This window comes from Archocentrus centrarchus, chromosome 1, assembly GCF_007364275.1.
Source record: "Archocentrus centrarchus isolate MPI-CPG fArcCen1 chromosome 1, fArcCen1, whole genome shotgun sequence".
NCBI classification, from domain to species: domain Eukaryota; kingdom Metazoa; phylum Chordata; class Actinopteri; order Cichliformes; family Cichlidae; genus Archocentrus; species Archocentrus centrarchus.
Window position 1 is genome coordinate 39971230 of NC_044346.1, and position 23996 is coordinate 39995225.

Below are 23996 nucleotides of genomic sequence, written 5' to 3' on the forward strand. Positions count from 1 at the left end.
CGCCCCCGAGGCAACCGGAATCCTAGAAGGGTGCCTAACTTCAGCATTTAAAAAACAAAAATAATTATATGTTATAAAATCTGATAATAATTTTAGGGAAATATGACTTACATAAAGCAAAATGTAGTCATTCAAACCCCTCTTTTATAGTATTTCAGAAGGCAACTGAACAGCGAACAGTACATTGAAAGCATTTCTGATTCAGGTAATAAGAAAGCTATTAAAACTCATAATTTATGTTTATTATTTGATATGATATATTGAATTGTAATCCCCTGGCTAATGTTATTCTTATATGTTCAAATGTATATTAATAACTGTATGTATGTTGATTATTTTTGAATAAAGTTGTTTAAAAAAAACTTCAGCGGTCTTTCTGTCACGTGACCTTTATTGATTTTATAACTTTTCTTAAATACTAATTGAAAGTTTCTGTAGATATGTATGTAGGTGAAACGTATTTAAGAAACGACGGCAGCAGCATTTCTGTGTGTAAAACTAAATATTTTATTTTATTTATTTTATGGCCTTCTGTTCATTCGGCGCGTCTATGTTGCGCAGTGGCTTATGGGAAACGTAGTTCCAGGAACACAAAGACCCCCTGACTGTTCTGTTTATAGAAACTACCGAGACCGTTGAACGCAATATCGCCACAGCGAGGGAGTAACACAGGTGCGTGGGGGAGTAACACAGGTGCGTGGGGCAGTAACACAGGTGCGTCCGCTGTTTTTGGGGTGGGAATAGAGCGCGTGAAGGTTCACCGCGAGCTGCGCTCGATCTCTCGAACAGACGAGGGCAGCACGAGACCGAAACCCTCGCGCCAACTGTCAGGCACGAGGAGCAGGGAAAGAAAAGACTGCGGCCGCGCGCACTCGTGTACGCGCACCGACACTAAATCCGCTACAATACCAAACCCGTCCCACACCGGAGACAGAGGACTGTTTTTAACCGTTTTAGCGAACGATAATACACGGACCAACTGTACAGGTTTTTTTTTTATCCTGATGAAAACTAATGAATTACTCCGTGGAAAGCGACTCGGTTATTTTTAAGGACTCCTTCCCCGTGTTTTTTTTTTTTTTGTCTTTTCGTGGAAGAAAGAGCCCCGCGGGCTGTCGGGCCAGCGGGTCGCCAGGAGTTGGAACAACGACGAGCCTCCCGTTGCACTTACTACTTTGCTCTAAAATAAAGTCTTCTTTGGGCGGACTTTAAACACTAGAAGACGTCGAGGTTCTCCTTCAGCATTTTCAGGCGTTAACAATGACCCATGGTGTCCGAGAGCGCGTTTCGGTGAACTGTCCAGAACAGTGTCAGAGGCTAAGCTAGGTCTGATCCAACTGTTAGAAAAGCTTTCATAACTAATGGCACACACGAAAAGCCAAAGACGGAACGCACACTTCTGTTAAAGCTGAACTGCTTCATGAACTTTACAGCTGAATTAAAACACGATGTCGTTTTTTAATTTCCGAAAAATCTTCAAACTGGGAGCGGAGAAGAAGAAGAAACAATACGAGCACGTCCGCAGGGATGAAAACCCGGAGGAGATATGGGAGATCATCGGCGAACTGGGAGATGGAGCCTTTGGGAAAGTCTTCAAGGTAGGCATTGTTTCATCCACCTTAATTTGGAGTGCCTTCTGTCCTCCCTGCTCCGATTAACTCCAGAGGCCAGCCTACCAGCAGTGTCACCTCAGTCATTTCTGACCCCCTACTTGCCCCCCCTAAACCCGCCCCCACACCTGCCCCTCCTACACGCCCATATACCTGCCCATACACCTGCCCCTCCTACACCGCCCTTATATCTGCCCCCCTTATACCCGTCCCATACCTGCCCATACACCTGCTCCCCTTACACCCGCCCCTATACCTGCCCATACACCTGCTCCCCTTACACCCGCCCCTATACCTGCCCCATACACCTGCCGCTATGCCCCCCTAACCGTGCAGACATGCTGGTGTTGGCTGATGGATGATGGGGGTTTGATTGGATCCTAGCTGGACTCAGACACCCTCATTTGCATGACTGACAGTAAATGTTATCATACAGCAGGGCTGGAGTCCAACACCAGGAAGTCTGTATATTATGTTTGCACCCTTTGTTGCCAGATCCTATATATGGAGACTTTTAAATAGTTGGACTTACCCAAGACTTCAGGCCAGTGTATCATGCTTACGTTAAGCCTAATCTTCTTGCACATTCAGTCCCGGGTTTCTAGTTTTCCAGAATTGCACCAGCAAGGCTCATGTGCACAACACCAACCGTTCATTCAAGCCTTTTAACAGTTATTTTGACCTCAGCTGTATATTTCTATGTGTTGTTGTGATATTTTTAATTGTAAATTCCCTACCATGAATCTTCCCCTTTTACAGGAATTGGCAGGGATAATTTGGGAATCACTTGATTTGTTTGTAATTTGTCAACACTGTCACAGCAGAGTCACAGTCTCTCCCACTCTTATTTTTCATTAGTTTGATCTCATACACACTGATTCTGACAAATTTAATATTATCCACTTTTAAAGGCCAAAGAGTCCCCTCCCCTCCCTGACCCCGGTTCTGTTGGAGGTCTTTCCTGTTAAAAGTAGAGGGTTGTCTGATTGTTGGGATTCCTTCTCTAATATTGTATGGTTTTGAGAAAAGTAAATGAATCAAGCTGAAAAGTATTAAATTTTCACAGTTCAGAAGCATCAATGTGGGGCTTTTTGATCAATTAAAATCCTAAATGATCAGATTAGTTACTGGTTTATTTTTTGTTGAAAGACGAATCGAATAACCGGCAGGACAAGTTTGTGCTGCGCTCCAGGGATCCACAAAGAGTAAATTGCAGCGTTGTGTTTATGGGCTTTGGGCCGTCACAGGGCAGCACCCCCCACTCTGTTCACTGAGCAGTACAAACTGCATCTGCAGTGTGGAGCAGTACATTGCAGGGGGTTATGTTTGGCTGGAAGTGGAACCTGCTCAGGTCACCGGGAATGGTTGCATCGATCACAAAAACAGCGTAATCGACAAAAAACGATTGTTATTAAAATGATTTTGTCACAGTGAGCTCCGTATCCTCTTAGCCCTGATTTATGCTGCAGCCTTGAGTCTTTGCGGCCCTTGTGCGGGTGTATTATGTGTTAATTACTGTTAGTTATCGAGCGGGAAATCCGTAACCTGACCTGTACCTCCGGAGAATATCAAATAACGTCCGTTATGACCCTACCAATCACGGGGTATGATTAGCAAGGGACAGCAGGGAGATGGACCTACCAATATTCGCTGCGCAGGTATAATTAGCACCGCACCGGAGCCTGAGCGCTCCGCCCCCCGGAAACCGTTTACTCACGTCCCGACGTTAACACCAAACCTTTGAACGCACGTGCAGGTCTGTCGTGTGTTGTGACACTAAAAAGTGACCAAATTTATTTGGTCTGAATAACTTGGTCCTATTTTTGTCTAGTATTATTAGTCGTGATCAGTGGCATGGGGTGGCTGTAGCTCAGTAGGTAGAGCAGGTCACCCACTGATCGGAAGGTCAGCGGTTCGATTCCTGGTTACTCCAGGCTACATGCCAATGTATCCTTGGGCAAGATACTTAACCCCAAGTTGCTCTCCGACCGTCCTGTCGGAGTATGAATGTGTGTGAATGATAGTTAATTAAAAGCACTTAGCTTAGCAAAACATGGAAGTGCTTGTATGAATGGGAGTGCATGGGTGAATGTTAAAACATGTTGTGTAAGTGCTTTGAGTGCTCTGACTGAGTAGAAAAGCGCTATATAAGAACTAGTCCATCACCTTTCTATTTATTTATCTATTTATTTATTACTTGTGTTTCATTTATAGTGTATTTTTATATTTTATTTATATATTCTGTATTTTATTTTCAATTTAGTATTTATTTGCAAGAGATTGTAGAAGTGCACTAGATTTCAAAGTAGTCGCTCTTCTTTAAGTGTAATAAATGCCGTGTTTACAGAGTCAGTGAGGAATCGTGTTAAAAAATCATGATTATGATTTTTTCCATAATCGAGCTGCCATAGCTGCAGCCCTCATCACAGGAGCAACTTCACTGAGAGCTTCTTTTCTGCAGAGAAGCCAAAACAAACAGGAATTCCCGCTTCAGCGAAACGTGTCACATGTTCTGCTGACACGTTCAGACCTGCAGCCAAGCAGAGCGTCCGTTTGTTGGGTGTCGACCCATCTGATGGCGGTCTAGGGTCAAGATCACTTCACATCCAATATAAATCACCTTTGACCTCCTGCGTACTGGATGTGTGTCTAGAGGAGTAGAAAGTCATTTATCTGCATAATTCGTAAAAATATTTTCATCTTACAGGCTCAGAACAAGCAGACAGGTGTCCTCGCTGCAGCCAAAGTTATTGACACAAAGACTGAGGAGGAGCTGGAGGACTACATGGTGGAGATTGACATCCTGGCCTCCTGTGACCACCAAAACATTGTCAAACTGCTCGATGCTTTCTATTACGAGGGCAAACTGTGGGTGAGTAGAAAGATGAGCTGTGTGATCAGTGTATGGCTGCCTAATGAGGGGGATTATGGTTCCAACACAAAGCTTCCTGCAAAATCACAAATCAGAGCAGTCCAGATATCACACTGGAGTACTCACAGGTTTATGGAGCCCAAACTCTGCAGTATTCTGCAGTATTCTTGCATACTGTCAGTGCTGTAGTATTCTTATCAAAATGCGTGGACAAAGTTCACACGAACAGCAGGAACTAGCAGCTTTCACTGCTGTTAATCATCATACCAGTTTATAATCCAAACGCTTTTGATATGAGCTCATTTTTAGTGCCTTTGTTTTCTCCATAGCCATTTATGTAACACAGATGTGTGTTTGGAAGATGTTTTATAACGAAAGTGCTGCTGCTCCTCTGTGGAGAAAACTAGTTTAATTTCACAGCATTGAACCTCATCTATGGACTGATGTTAATGCTGGTGGGCTGACAGCAGATCCACAGGGATTGTTAATGTTATCCACATGACCAAGTACTCAGTATGCCAGCTAACATATTTAAAAATATATCATTATTTATGAGGAGGAGGTAGGGGGAGTTGCACTAAACACCACCTCACTTAAAGCTCTTTATAGAGAGCAAAGCCACAACTTTACAGCAAGCACTGAAACACTGCAGTGATTTGTATGATGATCTCAGTCACTTGTGTCATGAATCACGTGTTTCCATGAATGGATAATAGTGTGGTATTATCTCCTTTCCTTTTTATAAACGGATGCTCCAGTATATCTGCTAAAGGAGGTAATAAAGGACCCCCTGAAGCACCTTTCCTTAGTATTTAGAGAATTCATTCAGTGACCCTGCAGCTATTGTGGCTGTGAGGTCTATTCAGACACATCCCCTGAGCTGCTGTGGAGGGACTGGCACAGTTTGTTCTCTGTGCTTATTTATATGGCCGTACGCTAACAAACGCAGTGACTGCCTTTGATTGAACGACTGTGTTTATTTTGTCCTGTAAGTAAGTGTTTCTGTAAGCATATGACATCACAGGAAAACTATGAATTCAGGGTATTTTTAAGCCAATTAAAGGGTCACTGTGGATGGGGAAGGGCTGTTTGCCACTCTGCCTGAAATTTAAAAATGTATACTTATAAAAACAGCTAAAGCATGTCTGACTTAAAACAGGACAGGGCTCGATTCCTGTGAGTCTACACTGACATTTAAAAGGACTGTTGGGCCTTTATAGATGCTCGTGCTCACCTGTACATATGAGCACGCTGCCCTTTTTCTTCCTTTTGTCTTGTGAATAGAGAGCGCAGCCCGATGGAGGCTGATGTCTGTCAGGTGCTGAACAGCTGTCACATTCACACAAACATGAGCTGGAGATGAAAAGCTTCATCACACATTAACCCAGGATTAGGTGGCAGGTGACTCGCTTAATTGTAAGTCGGTGTCACCTGCTGACCTTTGTTTCTTTCACCATGCCGTTTAAACCGAACATTTCCGAAGCTCCAATTTCATTTCTGCGCCCCTTCCAGAGCTTGGAGGTGAGATCACATCCTCCCTCTCTGTGCCACATGAATGGATTAGAAAGTATGTGGCTGCATAGCTCTTCACACGTTCATGTATGTGTCAAATAAACAAATAGGAGAGGAAGCCTCAGCCCTGGCCCACGGTTCCTCTCTGCCCGCCGCCAGACTGTGAGGACCATTGTACAGCATTGGAGCCACTAAAACAACAGCACGCCTACAGAGAAACACGAGAACCGTGTGTGTGAGCGCGCAAGACCGCTCTGAGACTGGAGGCATTGTGTGCCTGTATGGCCTTTGTTTCAGGAAGTGGAGCAGTCTTGAAAAAGCTCAGCTGAATCTTTGAAGGCCATTCAAACTATAAGTTACAAACCAGACTTTTTTTTCATCTGTACTTCCCGAAAGCGTTTCCATTTTAAACTCAGGCTGACCCTGTGTGAAAAGTTTGAGCCATAACCAACGGATCAACCACAAGTAGTTTCTCAGTGGTTCCCAAAATTGCAGAAGTTCAGCTTTACTTCCTCTTCTGGGGGTGTGACGTTCAGCCAAATGTTCTGAAATCTCAGTAGTGTGAGTGAACGTCACGCCACATGGCTGAGCTCATGTTTAAGCTCACTAAAGACACTCCAGATGCTTTGTCTTAACTGCTGCACATCATCATCCTCACTGCTACCTGTGCCTCTGTGTCCACACTTAATGCTATTAGCAGAATACGGTCTGGAAACATGGCTAGCAAGCAGGCTAGCTAACAGCTGTGTGAACCCTTTCCACAATGTGGCCCCAACTGGGCCAATCCTCTTACATCAGAGCCATACGCAAAGCTCCTAAATGCCTTTAAGAGCTCAGTGTTTCATTCATGCAGGACGAGGGGAAGTTCATTCTCAGACTGGTCTCAGCCAACTTTTAGTGTATGTTCCAGTGTTTCTGAAAAAATCATTCACAGTAAATGCAAGGTTATTTATTTAGCTTTAATTTTTATGTATTAGATTAAAATTGCCATGAATCTTTATTTTTTTTCAAAAAGAACCTGAACATATGAAGCAGTGCCTTATATTACATGTTATATCTTATATCTTGTCATTGGGCAAAAGAGCTGCAAGTAAAGCTGTTAATGTACAATCAGCCTTTAGAAGGAGATTGTCAGAAGATCAAAGTGAACCAGTGAAAACATGTTGAAGGAAATACCAGCTTCAGCTCATGTGGTGGTGAGAGATTGGTGAAAAGGTGACCATAAACTAGGACTGACGTGGCCCCGAGCAAACTGAAAGGGAGGCAAGAACGTGGAAGCCTGAGCCAGAACCGTGTTGGGCCTGTTTCAGGATTGCTGGTAGTTACTAGTTACTGAAATTGATCACAAAGAGGCGATTGCTTTGATTGCTAGCAGGTTGCCGTGGGTGCCTGTAATTTGCTTGGAAGACACCAACTTGTCTGCAAACACTTGCAAACTGCTCGCCAAGCAGAATCACAACTACGAAAAGTGGGACGTAAACCAGAAATGGAGACTCTGTGCCTCCAAAGCAAAAGCTGCACCTTTTATTGCTTTCAAGGATAAAGCACAACTTTTACTTTGAAGGTGACTATTCTGTGGTTCTAGTTTGTGTCACACTTTTTTCAAGTTTCACTGCAGCTTGTGGTTACTTAGAGAGTGTCTGCAGAAGAGTCGATGTCTTCCATGCAAACCACATGAACCCGCAGCAACGTGCTAGCAACAAATGCAATCACGAGGAGGTTTTTGGTGTGACGGCCTCTTTGCCACTGATTTCACCCAGCAACAACCAGCAACCACTCATGTTGTTCCCTGAGGGTCACCAAATGGTCTTCTGGGCTGTGACTGATGCCTTAATCTTGATTAGAGGTTCACTTCACAGGGTCATAGCCAGCAGCTGACTGCCTGCACGTCAGGCTGAGAATTTCAGCAGTTAGCTGCCAGAACAGATCGCTACCCTGGTTGTTCGGTACATTCGGTCAGTACCGACAGGGGACCCCTACCCCACCCCCACCCCCGGTTGTACGTTCTGTACCAATAGCTGATGAGAAGCTTCCAGAGCCTCACTAGATTTTAAACGTTCAACCAGAGCACTGTTGCCTCATGAATGACCTCCACTGCCCTGTGTTTTAGGTGTGTTCTGCAGCACAGACCTCTCAGCATGAAATAAAGACAGCTTTGATGCAGTGCACTGTGCTTTACATAAACAAATACATGTGTTCACACTCACTTTTCTTTCCTCTTGTTGGCAGATACTCATCGAGTTCTGTGCAGGAGGGGCTGTGGATGCTGTTATGCTTGGTGAGTCAGCATTCCCACATTGCACACAGGTTACAACATCACAAAGAAAACTGCTCACATGGCTTAAACTCACATGGCTTAACATGGTTTAAACTTCAAATGTTCCTTAGCAGACCACCCACATGTTACAGTCTTCTTCTCCAAGACACTAAATGTAGCGTAGCCCTCATTACCACCTATGATTAAGTTACATTAATGTGTGAGGAATTTCCAAGTGTGTTTTTGTGACCCCTCACCCTTTCCCCACAGAGCTGGAGAGACCTCTGACAGAGCCTCAGATCAGGGTGGTGTGTAGGCAGACTCTGCAGGCGCTCGTCTACCTCCACGAAAACAAAATCATCCACAGAGACCTGAAAGCCGGCAACATCCTTCTCACACTGGATGGTGACGTCAAGCTGGGTAAGTGAAATCCAGCTGTTAACAGCAGAAAGTACACAATGTCCAAGACTCAGACCCCCCCAGTTTGTTCATGAGTGTCTTGTGGTAGGAGGGGTGCAGAAGACTGTGCTCTAACAAAAACACAAGTAGAAGGTGAAACCTAAGAACGTGGGTGAGGCGTTGCCTTAAAATAATCTGACCTTGTACACTTTGGAAAAACCGTGAGTTCACAGTCTGCTGATGCAGATGAGCCTGTTTGTTGAGTCATTGTGTGTTAGGAAAAACTGCAGTTTTACTCACGTATTTTTTTTCGTGCTAATGCTGATGTGTCTCCCTCCAGATGTTCCAACAGTTCAATATCTTCTGATTTAAAAAAAAAAAAAAAGTTTTTATTAATCTTTTTGGTCTTATTGATGATGATGATGCAGGGAGTGGTCCTATAGGTTGGCTCCCACATTAGGAAGGTGTGTTTGGGCCCATCATGTCATGCTGACATCAGTAATATGCTCAATGGCTGGCTGACACGTTCACATGTTTTCATGACCGTGGAGTCGTACTCCTGGACTCGAACACTTTAATTTGTTCTTATGGTGAACAAGATGAATTTGTCAGGGATCGGACTGTTCTGAGCCTTCTTGACTTCTCAATGGAGTTTGGCTGCAAACCAAAGGTCAGCTATGTACACATGTACACCATAAACACCGTAAACACCCATGCACATCAGTCAGGACACACCACATACACACTAATGGGAAGGTGTGTGCAAAGATGCTGTTCTACAGTAAAGACTGTGCCTGCTGCTTTCACACTCTTGATGTTACATAACTCACAGGCTGTGTGTGTGATGAAATGAAGTGTGACTCAAACGGTCACTGCAGCACGATGATTACAGACTTCATTACATGAACTTGTAACAGCAGCGATTGTTTGGTGGTGCTGATCTGCATCTGGGCCAGCATCCTCAGCACACGCAGCACCGAAGCTTACTTAAAGGGAGATGAGTCACCGGGGAAACACACAGCCAGCATTTTGTCTGGTGACATAACGCACACACAGGGGCGCCTGTGCCTCCGCCTGCTGGGATGCTGATGAGCGTGACTCACTCATGATATAAAGAATGATGCCTTCAAATGCACCAGTATAATGCTGTTTTATGCTGTGTTCAGGTCATGCCCAGATGAAAGTAGTGATTGAGCCTCTCAGAGGAACAGTTCTCCATTTTGAACCTTCGGTCTTTGTGGCTGCATTTGGAAAATAGGTGACAGCCATGTTCCTCTGGCTAATTTCTGGTTTTGCTTGAATCACATGACTTCCAGCGGACTTCGGCGTGTCTGCCAAGAACACCAAAACGCTGCAGAGGAGAGACTCTTTCATCGGGACGCCTTACTGGTGAGTGGAATGTAAAACAAAAATACTACCCAAACTTCCAGCCGGTTATTTAGAAGCCTGGAAAAATGCACTCACATCCACACCAACAAAGGGGGAAAGTGCAAGAAGAAAATTTCTCATTTCTCCACAATAAGCAGTTCAAACTGGAGCCCTGCAGTGTTCAGGCAGTTTTTTCTTCCTTAGGCTATTTTTGTGCCCCTCATCTAAATGAGGTCAATCACAAGAAAATGTCTTTAACCCTCGCATGTCACATTTGAGCCATTTTGACATTTGACAGCAGCAAAAATACCCTTAAATGTCATCGTGACCCAAAACATGAACATGAAAATACTTTGTGTTGTACAGGTGATACTGATTTTTGCATACACTAAGGCTGTTCCAGGTCAAATGGATTTGAGATCCAGCAGGAAACAGAAACTGTGAAACTGTACCGGCCATGTCGGTGTGTTTTTCACAAAGCAGCGGTGACGCTGTCGGGACAGCCGTCTGTGTTCCTGTCACATTCACCCAGCTTCCTGCAGACACGGGCGCCTGCTGCTCTGTCAAAGGCCAAGTTTAAAACTGTGAAACAGCGTGGCAGTGATTGCATGTTGTGCACATGAGGAGCAGCAGACATACAGAGGTCAGAGGCACACAGGATCTGGAACAGGGACAGGGTGGCACAGTGGCCTCCTCCAACAAAGACGTTAGGTTAATTGATGATTCTAATTGGCCGTGGATACGAGGTGGATAAAGTGCTTGAAGTGTAGAGAATAATGAATGCGTAAAGTGTGACTTCTTGTTAAGCACTTTGTGTCATGTTAGTGTTATTATATAAATGTGAGTACATCAGTTTGTACCTGAGAGCACTGATTCCCAGTTGGAGGCAGCACCGAGGCTGCCATTTCAGTGAGTGTGGAAACATGCAGGGTTTCCTCAGATCAGCGTCACACACTTCCCTGACTGAACCACTGATTCCTGCACGAGCCTCCTTTTTAAATCTGACACATCTACAAGATTCAGTAACAAAGGAGGGAAAAGTACTTCAACCGTGCTTACTGTTTTTTCTTGATCGAAGTACTACAGAGAGCTCACGTCTGTGTCAATACAGAATTCACTCCACGAAATCTCAGGTCTTAAAATGTATTTGTATAGTTTTAAACAAAGAATGTATTTAGTAAGAAGGAGCATTTAGTTTTAACTGCTCACTGTAGTCACTAACATGAGTTTTTCCGTTGAGGAAGGGGGGGTGGGGGGCAAGTTTTCCAGCCCAAACTTAGATTTCCAGAAAAGCTTGGCTGTTTGAGGGCAGAGTAGTTCCCATCTTTGCCTTTATTATTGATTATCAGATTCCCTGTCTGTGCTTATTTTCAAACATGTCTTCTTCTAGGATGGCTCCGGAGGTGGTGATGTGTGAGACGTCCAAAGACCGTCCATATGACTACAAGGCTGATATCTGGTCTCTTGGGGTCACTTTGATCGAGCTGGCACAAATTGAGCCTCCAAATCACGAGATGAACCCGATGAGAGTTCTGCTGAAAATAGCCAAGTCCGATCCTCCAGCGCTGATGCAGCCATCACGCTGGTGAGTCACAGCGATGCTGAGGAAGCTGCCTCGGGGCTGGTGCTTAGAGTGGTGATAAGCTAGCTGCAAATCACATAGTGTATTATTGATATATTTGTATTATTTATTTTGGGCTGATAAGGATCATAAAGTACTCAAAGAGACAAACGACTCATTTGGAACTGATATACTTGCTTCAGTCATTTACATTTTATAAATTAATTAAAGAAAATTAATTCATTATGAAGAAGTAGAAATTCTGAAAGCCTAAATGTGAGTGCAGCACTACGGACAATCCCTACTTAAACCATCACTGAAACCAACCAGCTGATCTGCACCACAGCAACAGTGATCCTGGAGATGTTTGGATATAAGATGAACAGCTACAAAGAGCGGTACCCTCCATGGAAAAGACGACTAGAGGCTAAAGTCAGGGCAGCATGGAGGGAAGTCGGTCAGCTCTCAGAGCTGCAGAAAGGTGTGATGAAGAAAGGGGTCCCTAAGAACTACAACAGGCTGTCCATTCCTGAGGCCTTAGAGAGAGTGCCAGGCTAAGACTCTCAGCCTTGGCTAACCATCTACAGAGGTGTACCAGAGAGACAGAAGCCAGGAGAATAAACCAGATGTTCTCCACTGAACCATCCAAGGTAAACAGGTCTCTCTTGCAAATGAGACACTGAGTCTCAATGGGACTACCTGTATAAATAAAGGTTAAATAAAAAAAAGTATACTGTCAGTGGCAGGGGAACAGCACCCCCACCAAGGCTGGAGGAAGAGAGGGAGAAGGAGAAATCACACAACACCAATGCTGAGTGGTTAGTGGATCTAAGAGCAGACCACAGCAACCTACCTGAACAGGATCCAGTGACCATCACAGTGGCAGACATCCAGGAAAGAGTCTCATATGAAGACCTGGACAGCACCAGGCACTGACATGATACACACCTACTGGCTAAAGAAGCTAACTGCACTCCATCAGCGCCTGGCAGCACACATGAACCAGCTGCTAAAGGCTAAGAAGCACCTGGAATAGCTGACTGAAAGCCGGACAGTCCTGATCCCCAAGGATCCACAAATACCAGCCAATAATCTGCCTCAGCACAACGTGGACGCTCCTGTCAGGTATCATAGCAGCTAAGATGAACAGGCATATGGCTCAAAACATGAGCGGGGCCCAGAAAGGAACTGGCAGAAACACCAGCTACTGGTAGATAGAGCAGTCACTCGAGACTGTAAGAGCAGACTGACCAACCTGAGCACCGTCTGGATTGATTACAAGAAAGTCTACGACTCAGTGCCTCATACATGGATCCTGGAATGCCAAGAACTGCCTACAGAATAGAGCAAACATCAGCCACCTCCTCTACATGGATGACATCAAGCTGTCTGCCAGGAGGGAGCGAGACATCGATTCACTGATCCACACGGATCGACAGCAGTGACATCAGAATGTCATTCAGACTGGAGAAGTGCAGTCAGATGGTAACAAAGAGAGGGAAGGTAGTCAGAACCGAGGGGACTGCACTACCAGAAGGCAGCATCACAGACATTGTACTAGGAGTGACCATATTTGATCCAGATGGTGAATTGTCAGCGAAATCCATAAACTGTTCTGATACAACAGATGGATACACAAACCTGCTAATTAGTGTATCAGACTCATCAGCTAAGTCCACAAAAAACCCACAACCATAGAGTTTCTATCAAGTGTGAACCGATTCATAGAGACCAAAAGGATCTTTGTATCAGGCTGTAAACATGTTTATTTCTGCTGTAAATGTGGACATTGTAACATCGGAGTCTATGAGGCCTTAAGTGGAACCGCAGTGCTCGACACGTCCCCATTTCATCATTTTGGATCCCCTGCAGACGTTGCTTGGTTTTTCATAATTTGCATTTACCTTGCATGACTTTGTGAGATCACAGTGACCTTACTTGTGCCTTCTACCTTTCAGGTCCCCAGAATTTAGTGATTTCCTGAAGCGGTGCCTGGACAAGAATGTTGACAACAGATGGGGTGCCATGCAGCTTCTGCAGGTACCTTTGTTTCAAACATCTCTCCAACTAAACCCCTGAACACTTGTTACCTTTTCCTTAAGCCCCACACCTGTGCACCTAAATGTTGCGGCCCTCCCCAGCCTCTATCCACGCACCACCTGCCATTAGAGCGTGAGCTAGACGACATCTGTTTACCCGCTCGGCTTCAGGGACTGAACCGTCTGTCCCAGCAAGGCTGACGCTCATCCCTGTGTGCTCGAGCTGACGTCAGCAGGGCAGGCTTTTCTTTTTCCAAAGGGTTTAAGGTGCTCGGCCGAGTCTGAGCCACTTACTCGCAGAGAGGACACGCTCGTACACACACAGGAATACTGTAGCACACTTGTTCTGTGCAGGCAGAGAGCTCAATGGGCTTAAAAATACAAAATAGCGGTCTGCCACCAATGAAGGTTTTGATATCGAAGAAGCTGCATATTCTCAGGCCAGCAATCGAATATGTGCAGCAGATTTCTAACCCGAAGAAGGTAAGCTGTAGTGTTTGTAGTTTCAAGAAGCTTGCTATCTATTCATTCATCGTGTGGTCAGACCCCAAGAAAGAAGAGGGATAAAAAGCGTACACTGAAATACTTCCTGTTTAAAGTGCATTTGTTTTGATGTACTGTGAACAGTTTATATCTCGGTCTCTGTGGGATTAGCCGTCTGTCTTCAAGCAGTTAAAATGGGGAGTTTTCCACAGCATGCTCCCTGCACTGTGTTTCTACAGTGTAAATAAAGTCTTTATATCCTGTCATGCTGTTTTTCTTTCTCTCATGAACAGCATTCATTCGTGTCCAGTGTGACGGACAGTAAGCCGCTGAGGGAGCTGATAGCCGAGGCAAAGGCTGAGGTCACCGAGGAGATCGAAGAGCACAAAGAGGAAGAAGAGGAGGAAGAGACAGAAGCACATCTGGTGAGAAGACATTTACTGAAACCAGGATTTATGCTGGAGTTTCAACATTTTAGAAGCAGAATGTGCCGGCCGTTGAAATTATTGAACCCTTGTTTGCAGGTGTGAGCAGCAGTTTCACTTCTTAACTTATGGCTATTTTTAATTTCAGTTATTAATCTGCAGCTTTCATGAACGTGTTTTTGTAAATGACTTGAAGGATAAGAATACATAAAACCCGTTTCATGTGTACATGTAAACTTTAATGCCAGTGGGAACAGAATCTGCAGTCTTGTGTAAAACTCTGAAGCTCAGCTTGGACTTGAGTCAGACACAGTGAGTATTTTTCAAAGGTCTTCATTCCAGTATTAATCCCTCTGCCATGGATTACAGGGAAACCCTGGCTGTGTTACACACAAAGCTTTGTCTAACACAGCCCAGATTCTTAAACAAGGATTCTGCTGCACAGTTTAAACAGGAAGAACGGCTACAGTGAGTGCTCTCATCAGTAACTGATCTTCATTTCTTCCTTTTCTTCTTCTTTAGGGTCATAAACGCGCTCCATCTGATGTTAGCGTTGCCAGTTCTGAGGATGAGAAGATCCCCCTCTCTCCCTCCACCTTGGAATCGGTCCCTGAGAAGGCGGAGCCAATTCTGCCTGTGCCCGCACCTGCTGAGCTCCCCATGGCCAACCACGTGGTGGACACCAGCTTTGTAGAGGAACCTCCTTCTCCTGCTGCTGAAGAGCCTGCAGAGGAGGTTTCAAATGCTCCAGTTAAGGATGAAGAGGAGCCAGTGGAAGAAGTAGTTCCAGAAGTTCCACTGCCTGATGTCACCCCACCAGAGCCGGAGTCTGAACCAGAGGCACCTGCTAAGGAAATGCAGCAACTGGAACTAGCTGTGGAGGATGAAAAGGAGGTGGACACAGCTGAGGATGAAGAGTGCTCAGAGGTCACTGAGGTTCCTCAGGAGGAAAAGACACCCATCACAGAGGAAGCAAACACTCCAGCAGAGGAGGACAAGGAGGAGGAAGATCAGTACAAGCATCTAAAAGTGACTTTGACACTACCGGATCAAGATAACGCTGTCCTGAAGGAGGAGCATGGAGAGAAGCCCACGGAGAAGGATGAGAAGATGGTGCCAGACAGAGCGAAGGATGACAAAGAGAAAGAATCGGATTCTGGAAGCAGCTCAGCTGCAGATAACAGCAGCATAGACCTGAATCTGTCCATCTCAAGCTTTTTGTCCAAAGCAAAAGAGGCTGGCTCCGTTTCCATACAGGTAATATATACAGTCCATACACTCAAATGTACGAAGAAAGATGTCAGAGAGGCATCTGTAAACTCTCCTCTGGTGTCTTTCAGGACACCAGGCGGCAGAAGAAAACGCTGAAAAAGACTCGCAAATTCATTGTGGATGGAGTGGAAGTTAGTGTCACTACATCGAAGATCATCACAGACAATGACACCAAGAACGAGGAGATGAGATTCCTCAGGTAGGCAAATATGAAAATGAGTCATACAGGAAGCTTAGAGCACAACCCAGCTGTGTCATATTAAACTGCCACTGTGACCTGCTTTATGCAAAAAACTACATGTGATTAACCCCCCCATCCTCTCCAGGCGGCAGGAGCTGAGGGAGCTGCGTCTCCTGCAGAAAGAGGAGCAGAGGGCCCAACAGCAGCTCAGCAACAAGCTGCAGCAGCAGAAGGAACAGATCTACCGGCGCTTCGAGCAGGAGACCACAGTGAGTCTGTGAGGCTGACGTGCTCAGTTCAGACAACAACCTGTTTCTGTAGTTAGTCCAACAAATTTGACCTTTCTCTTTCCGGAAGAAAAGCTGTGACCTCACGCTCTTTAACACCTGTTCCTTAAACACCTTAAAACCTTATTTTACCTCATCTTACCAAACCCACTGATGAGTTTTCCATTAAGAAGAAGGATTTTCTGCATGAGTGTTTGTTCTGCTATTTAAGCCAGAGGTGTCAGAGCCCTTTACTGTTTAACAGCCTCGTACCTACAGTCGTGCATGCAGACATGTTGTTTTGCCCTGATAACCTGCATCCTCTTTCAGAGCTGTGTACAATTTATTAGAAACTCTGTGAACTGGTCAGGGATGTGTAATTTTTTGAAGTCCAAAGTAATATGCACTATATTACCAAAAGTCTTCACTCACCATCCAAATCATTGGATCCAGGTGTTCCAGTCACTTCCACAGGTGTATAAACCAGCACCTCAGCATGCAGACCACTTCTACAAACATCAGTGAAAGAATGGGTCGCTCTCAGGAGCTCAGTGAATCCCAGCGTGGTACCGTGATAGGATGATACCTGTGCAACAAGTCCAGTCACTGCTAAATATTCCACAGTCAGCTGTTAGTGGGATTATAACAAAGTGGAAGTGATTGGGAATGACTGCAGCTCAGCCATGAAGTGGTAGGCCACGTAACATCACAGAGTGGGGTCAGAGGATGCTGAGGGTCATAGTGCACAGAGGTCACCAACTTTCTGCAGAGTCAATCACTACAGACCTCCAACCTTCATGTGGCCTTTGTAGCTGTTATAGCTGCAGAGGGTGGGCCCACATCATATTAAACCCTATGGATTAAGAATGGATGTTACTCAGGTTCATGTGTGTGTGAAGGCAGACGAGCGAATACTTTTTCATCTTTAATATGTGCAGCTTGTTCTGAGCCACTTTGCACACTAAGCTACCTCATCACTGATCATTCACAGTAACTGATGTGACTTCTTCCCGTCTGTCCTCCAGAGTAAGAAGCGACAGTACGACCAGGAGGTGGAGAACCTGGAGCGGCAGCAGAAGCAGACCATCGAGAGGCTGGAGCAGGAGCACACCAGCCGGCTCAGAGACGAGGCCAAACGCATTAAAGCCGAGCAGGACAAAGAGCTCTCCAAGTACCAGAACGTGCTGAAGAACCGCAAGAAAGAGGTTAGACACATCTCCTTTCCTTTCACCGCCCCCACCCATGTGTAGCCACCAGAAGGATGGGATAGCTTTCTATTTATAGTAGCTTATTTGGACTCTCTCACACAGACACATACCCCTCTCTGATCTGCCTTATAAGAGTTTGCATAAGCTCCGTTTACCTTGGTGAGGGTTAAATCGGTCTATGCTGCCACTTCTCATTTACTTTCTCATCTGGTCCTAATCTATCCACAGCTTTTGTCTAATTTTATTTCCTTGTGCTCCTCGTGGCCACACTGGTGCAGGGCAAACAGGAAGCATGTGACAAACACTGTCGTGAAATGCATTAAAGAAGATATTATATTATCCGAGCGCCGTCAGAGGCGGTACCGACGGCTCCGTTTGCTGTGGAGTTTGAACTTTTGAAACACGCATTCATTCAATATTTGTTGCAGTGCCCACCATGGGCTCAGAGTGTGTGTGGGGGGTAAGTGCGACCTGTGTGTGTCAGATTCTGACCTTTAAAACACAACTTTCACTTTTGCTCTTCTCGCAGTCTTTTCTGGACTTTCATCACTTCTCCTCTTACACGAGTGAACTAAAGCTCAGCTGAAACTATAAAGATGGAAATTCCTGTATTTAAAAAAAGGATAAAAATCTTCCAAAATGAGCAAAATCATCTGAATGTGATGAAATGACTGAAAGGCCAAAGTGTTGGTTTTGTGTTAGTGCAGTAATATTTGCACAGCAGCAGGGAGGGGTTCGGCCGCTCTCCACATTTTTTTGGAGCCAGAAGCTAACCTGAACTGTACAGGTGCACAGACACAGGTACCTGCTACTTAGTGATAAAAATGACCCCCCCCCCCTCCCGGTTAGTGAAGCTAGCAGTCACAGAGCTCATGACCATCACCAAAGTGTGTGAATCGTTATTCAGGGCAGACTTTGGGCTCTAAGTGGCCGTAAGAGGAACTGCAGTTTTTGGCTCTGAGTACGCCTAAGAAGAACTATTAAATAGAAAAAGTACCTTCAGCTGGAAATATCCAAAACTAGAACTGATGAAATGATGTGTGTGTAAAAAACTAAATACACAGGAAACTGTGTTTCATCTTGGTCCTAACAGAATAATATTTAACAATAACAAGCTCAATCAAATTGAACTGAGAACAAAAAACTAATGATAATTAATAACTGATCTCAGATGCTCAGTATGAACTGCAGTACATTCTGTGTCTCACAGCAGCATTGTTCTCTAAGAGAACCACTAAATGCTGCTCATTTTAGATCCCTTGGGTTCTTATTTGGAAGTTGAAAGCACGTCTCCATCCTGGAGATAAAGATCATCTCTCCTGTTTCTGCGGGCCAAGTGGGCCAGATTAATGTGAGTGACGAGCAGGTGAAACGCTCTTTAAGGACAGCAGCAACTGTCTGGTTCATCAGTTCAAGCCATGCTTAGCCTGACTTGGCAGAAAGCCTGGGGACACACACACACACAGACATAGACACACACACAGTGTGTGGACTCCTGTGTAGGTGTTTGTGGCAGGACGTGAGGCGCCCTCCTGCTCTCTGTAGAAAAAGCTGCTGTGTGTTATATAAATCATCTGAGGCGTTGGGATAATGACGGCTCTGCGATTTGCTCACGTCATTTCTAATCTCCCCATCCAGGAGCAGGAGTTTCTCCAGAAGCAGCAGCAGGATCTGGACAGCGCCCTGAAGAAGATCATCCAGCAGCACAAACATGAGCTCGCCACCATCGAGAGAGACTGCCTCAACCACAAGCAGCAGCTCCTCAGAGGTAAACCAAAAAACGACGTTCACTGTCCCGTCAGGTAAAAACAATAATGATTCTCCTCCTGTAGGATGGATTTTATTAAAATTAATATTTGTAAGGGTACAGAAGCAGAGACGGGGTTAGACACTGTGCATGTGTACATTTCTCATGAACTAAACAAACTAAAATAAAAATGCAGCACGATGCTGTTAGCATCTGGTGGCATTTGTCTGAGTCATCTGCACAGCGTCCTGTAATACCTGTAATACTCCTATATTATAACAAAACGACTCAAACTGCACTGAATCTAATAAAATGGATACTAAACATTTTCTAACAACAGAAAAACTGGAACTCCCTCTGACTGAAACTCTGCAGTATTTGGTGATACCGGCTGATACCTGCAGCCGTAAATAGAACCGTTACCTGTTTTCTGCTTTGCTGTCACCGTCCCATGCAGTAAAGTCGACTCAGGTAACGCTGCCACGTGTCAGGTGTTTTCACCTCAGGGCACAAAGACTCAGAGCCACTCTGCAGCCTGGGATTTAATCCCATGCTTGATATTCCAGGAGCTTCACAAACAACACTTCTCAGAAATGCAGGAGCTCATAAAGAGCTTTGACTGCCAACAGAAATTCTGAGGTAGTTCAAAACCTCATTAGTAAAGTTGGGGTTAGGAGCCCTGCCTGCAGCTGCAGGTCTTTAGCTCCTGTCAGCCTGTGAATGCTTCTCTGCACTCGCTCAGCTTTGTCTTTTGTTCTCTGTGTGTCTGCGTACAGCTCGGGAGGCTGCCATGTGGGAGCTGGAAGAGCGCCATCTGCAGGAGAAACACCAGCTACTCAAACAGCAGCTCAAAGACCAGTACTTCATGCAGAGACATCAGCTGCTGAAGAGGCACGAGAAGGTACAGCGTGGATGGTGCTGCTGAGCATTAGTTAGTGAACCTTAGAGGTACTCTGAGCTTTGAAAGGAAGGCCTGAAAACTGGACTCGAGTCATTTGGTCTTTGTTCATTTAAGTCCAGAGAAACTACATCCAAGTCTACATGCAGTCATTAATGAAGTGCAGATGAATTTCTGGATGTTAAAATGAAAAGCAGAAATGAATAAAAGAGGTGGAGGTGGTGGCGGACAGTTATCTGGTTGCTAATTAGGCCCTGATTAGGCTGATTGTTCTTCAGTGTAAAGTCGGCCTCCAGCAGACACCTCAGAGACCACCCACTGATTTACTCACCAGAGCCAAACATTCATAATCCCGCAGCACATTCAGACCTCGTTGACTCTCCTTAGATCGGCTCGAGCTGCACCAAACAGCGAGTGGGTTTAAGTGCTCTGCTGCATCCTGAATTATGAATTCAATTTGAACACGTTCAAAGAAATGTTTCTGCTCCACAGATCGTCTCCGCTTGTTCGTGTTTCCTGGATCATTTTCAGCCAAATATACTGAAAAATGCATAAAACGTTTCTTTGTGGTCTCCTCGTTTTCAGATTCTTGTTATTCGGTTTGTGTTTTTTTTCATCTGAACGTGTGAATATTTTCCTTCGCCTCTCTGTGTTGAGCACATTAACAGGTGTGTGTCCCTCGTACAGGAGATGGAGCAGATGCAGCGCTACAACCAGCGTCTGATCGAGGAGATGAAGAACAAGCAGACGCAGGAGAGAGCCCGGCTCCCCAAGATTCAGCGCAGCGAGGCCAAAACCCGCATGGCCATGTTCAAGAAGAGCCTTCGCATCACCGGAGCCGTCATCACCCCCGAGCAGGAGAGGGAGAAGGTCAAACAGGTGAGAGGTCGGGTTGGAGGGTGAAATGTTCCTTCAAAGCATTACAGCCTTTCACTAATTACTGCGTCTCCAGTTCGCAGCTCAGGAAGAGAAGAGGCAGAAGAATGAGAGGCTCCACCAACAGCAGAAGCATGAAAACCAGATGAGAGACCTGCAGCTCCAGTGTGACACCAACATCCGAGAGCTGCAGCAGCTGCAGGTCAGCTTCACGAATCACACTAAAGCAGTCAAGACTGCTGCGGCCCCCTTAAAAACCAGAACCCCCCCCCCCCCAGGCTAGAAACCTGTCTTCATTCCCATTAAAGTGATGGATTTCCTTGAAAATGTGACTCAAAAAACAACACAGGCTATAAACTGCTAATGCTACCCAGTCATATCCATATCCAGGGACACAGACTTCAATACATGAGCAGTAAATTTAGTTCAGAGTAATGTCACAAACTAACCGCCTCCTGTTATTGGTTTGAATTCACTTTTTATAGAAATAAATACATTTACCTTCACAGCCCACCAGGGGGCGCCGGCCCACCCTTTGGGAACCTCTGCACTAAACCAGAGTAACTCACTGTGTGTGTTTCAGAACGAGAAGTGCCACCTGCTGATCGAACATGAGACCCAGAAGCTGAAGGAGCTGGACGAAGAGCACAGCCTGGAGCTGAAGGAGTGGAGGGAGAAGCTGCGACCCAGGAAGAAGGTAACGTCCCAGGAACCAGCGGAGTCTCAGAGCTCAGGAGCAGAACACTGAAATGTCAGCTGCTTCACAACAGACTGGACTCTTTCTGGAGCCATGTGAGCCAAATTCATTACATAAAGCTCCCGAGGAAACATTTTCATGTGTGTTCTGCAGGCCCTGGAGGAGGAGTTCGCCAGAAAGCTGCAGGAGCAGGAGGTGTTCTTCAAGATGAGCGGCGAGTCGGAGTGCCTTAACCCCTCCACCCAGACCCGCATCTCCAAGTTCTACCCGATCCCCAGCGTCCAGTCCACTGGCTTCTAGAGGACACCGATGTGCACACACAGACGAATGAACGCACACTCCCCGATGAAGACACAAAGCCTGCTTGCCTTCGTCCTCTGACAGCTGTCGGAGGCTTTTCACAGACGACCTTCTGCCCTTGTGTTTTCTATCAGAATCCGTTCGAAGGACGGTTCAGAACCACTAAAGTGAGGAAGCTCTCGGTCCAGCCTTCCTCTCAAGTATTTTTCTAAGAATCCAGTGCCTGTAGCAGATTTTCAGCTTTTAAATTTAAATAATTTTATTTGCTGCTTGACGTTTTTCTCATTTAGACTTGTGCACTGAGGCGGTTTGGATAAATACGATCAGTAAATATCATTTAGAAGTGATCATAAAGTAGAATGTACCTCAGATAAGAGGACGCTCCTGTTAAAGGACTGATGATATAATCTGTGTGCTAGAACCGTAGCTCGTGATCCGATGCAGCGTTTCAGGGCTTTTTCTGCAGGATGCCTTCAGTCTGAGGAGGTGTGGAGACCCCGAGGACGTCGCACAGAAACAAAGCATTTACAGACGGTTTGATGTTGTCAGTCGTGTCTGTGCAGGAATCTTATTCAGGGATGAAGAACGATGTAAGGATGGAGTTTCTAAGCAAATTTACAACTACAAAGAAGCAGCTGAAGATGACGATGATGATGCTGCACTCTGTACAAGGTGAACAGAAAGTTAAAGAACAGGTCTAAAAAAGTTTGCGCTTCCCTTCAGGGTCATCGCCGTGCTCCTCTGGGTTATTTCCAGGAAACACTCACTGGAAGTCCCGCTCTGACCACTTGGACTGAACTCTGACTTCTGTGTCAGACCGATTTCACCGTTTGTGTACACACACACACACACACACGAGGGGGAGAGGTGTAAAAACAGAAGCTTAGCAGAAAATAGTCCCGAGGTGCACGAGCAGATGATCTTAAATGGGAGCTCAGCCAAATTGAAATCGAAGCGTTTTTTTCCGTCACGGCTCTGATTCGCCTCCTCTGACTCTGATGCTGTTTTAGCCTCAGTAGAGATCCCCATGTAGCTTCAAAGGCTTTCTGAACCTTATTAATGGTTACAGCTTTGTATCCAATGAAAACACAACATTTGCTCTTAGTGGTTTTTATTATTATTCAGGCTGATGTAATACAGAAACAAACTAAATGGGCCTGACTGGTTTAGGCCATCTCCACCTCTGATTGGTTCATTTGAGCATCTTGTTTTCTCTGTGTTTTTGATTGGCTGTTGTGAGTTAGTCAGAGGTATTTAATATCTGTTGATGAAGGAGTGCTGTGCACCTTTTACAAAACTTCCTCAGTAGCTATTTATACATGAGAGCTGATCATCCACAAACACACAATTACAAAACTCTGGTTCTGAATGTTGATTAAAACACGCATATCAAAATCATTATGCATTTTTAATACATGTATAGTTTTTAGAAGGTTGATTCTCATCCTGCTGTAAATAAACGGTTTTCTCTCCAACACAGTGCTGCTTCGTTCTTGATTTTGGTCCAAATAATAAAACTCAAGCTCTAAAAAACATTTGCATATAAAATACTCCATCTGATGCCCACAGATATAAAAATAAAATGGTAAACACATTCAGTCCCACAAAACAAAAGGCTGCAGATACACCTGAACACACACCAGCTAATTCAATACAACATCCCTGATTTCACATGTGGGTACTGTTCATAATAAAAGATCACATTTACAGTAGAAAATGTGTTTCAGTTCATTTTACCAAGCGTAACACGGGTTTCTGCTCAGCTGTCAAACACCAGCGTTCCTCCTCCTCCGTTTAGTCATCACTGCAAATTCTCCTGAAATGGCACAAAACCTTCAAATAAAAGCTTTCACAACCGTGAAGTCACTGAAAGAAAATCATTCTTGAAGCTGTGGGTTCGGTGCAGAAGTGCCTTAAACACACATTCGCCTAAGCAAAAGGTTGCTGGTTTTATTCCAGCAGATGTGTCAGGAAGAGTATCTTACATAAAAATCTGCCAAATAAAATTTGGAGCCACCTGCTGTG

General features: G+C 45.1%; 2 protein-coding genes across 5 annotated transcripts in view; one reads left to right on the plus strand and one right to left on the minus strand.

Moving 5' to 3' along the window:
- Positions 1–603: 603 nt before the first annotated feature.
- LOC115799049 (serine/threonine-protein kinase 10-like) lies at positions 604–23446 on the plus strand. Its single transcript, XM_030756022.1, has 18 exons — positions 604–1598; positions 4318–4482; positions 8224–8272; positions 8522–8671; positions 9967–10039; positions 11409–11603; positions 13538–13619; positions 14395–14526; positions 15049–15783; positions 15867–15997; positions 16125–16248; positions 17271–17450; positions 19092–19221; positions 19977–20101; positions 20786–20977; positions 21051–21176; positions 21558–21671; positions 21825–23446. Exons 1-18 carry the CDS (start codon positions 1449–1451, stop codon positions 21969–21971), a joined length of 3000 nt encoding a protein of 999 aa, XP_030611882.1. The 5' UTR covers positions 604–1448; the 3' UTR covers positions 21972–23446.
- Positions 23434–23996, minus strand: part of LOC115798765 (collagen alpha-1(XVII) chain-like) — a 43021-nt gene continuing 42458 nt past the window's right edge. For all 4 annotated transcript variants that reach the window (XM_030755830.1, XM_030755937.1, XM_030755901.1 and 1 more), the window contains one exon: positions 23434–23787. In XM_030755830.1, the coding sequence (XP_030611690.1) occupies positions 23738–23787 (50 nt within the window). In that variant the 3' untranslated portion in view covers positions 23434–23737. The remainder of the gene's footprint in view (positions 23788–23996) is intronic.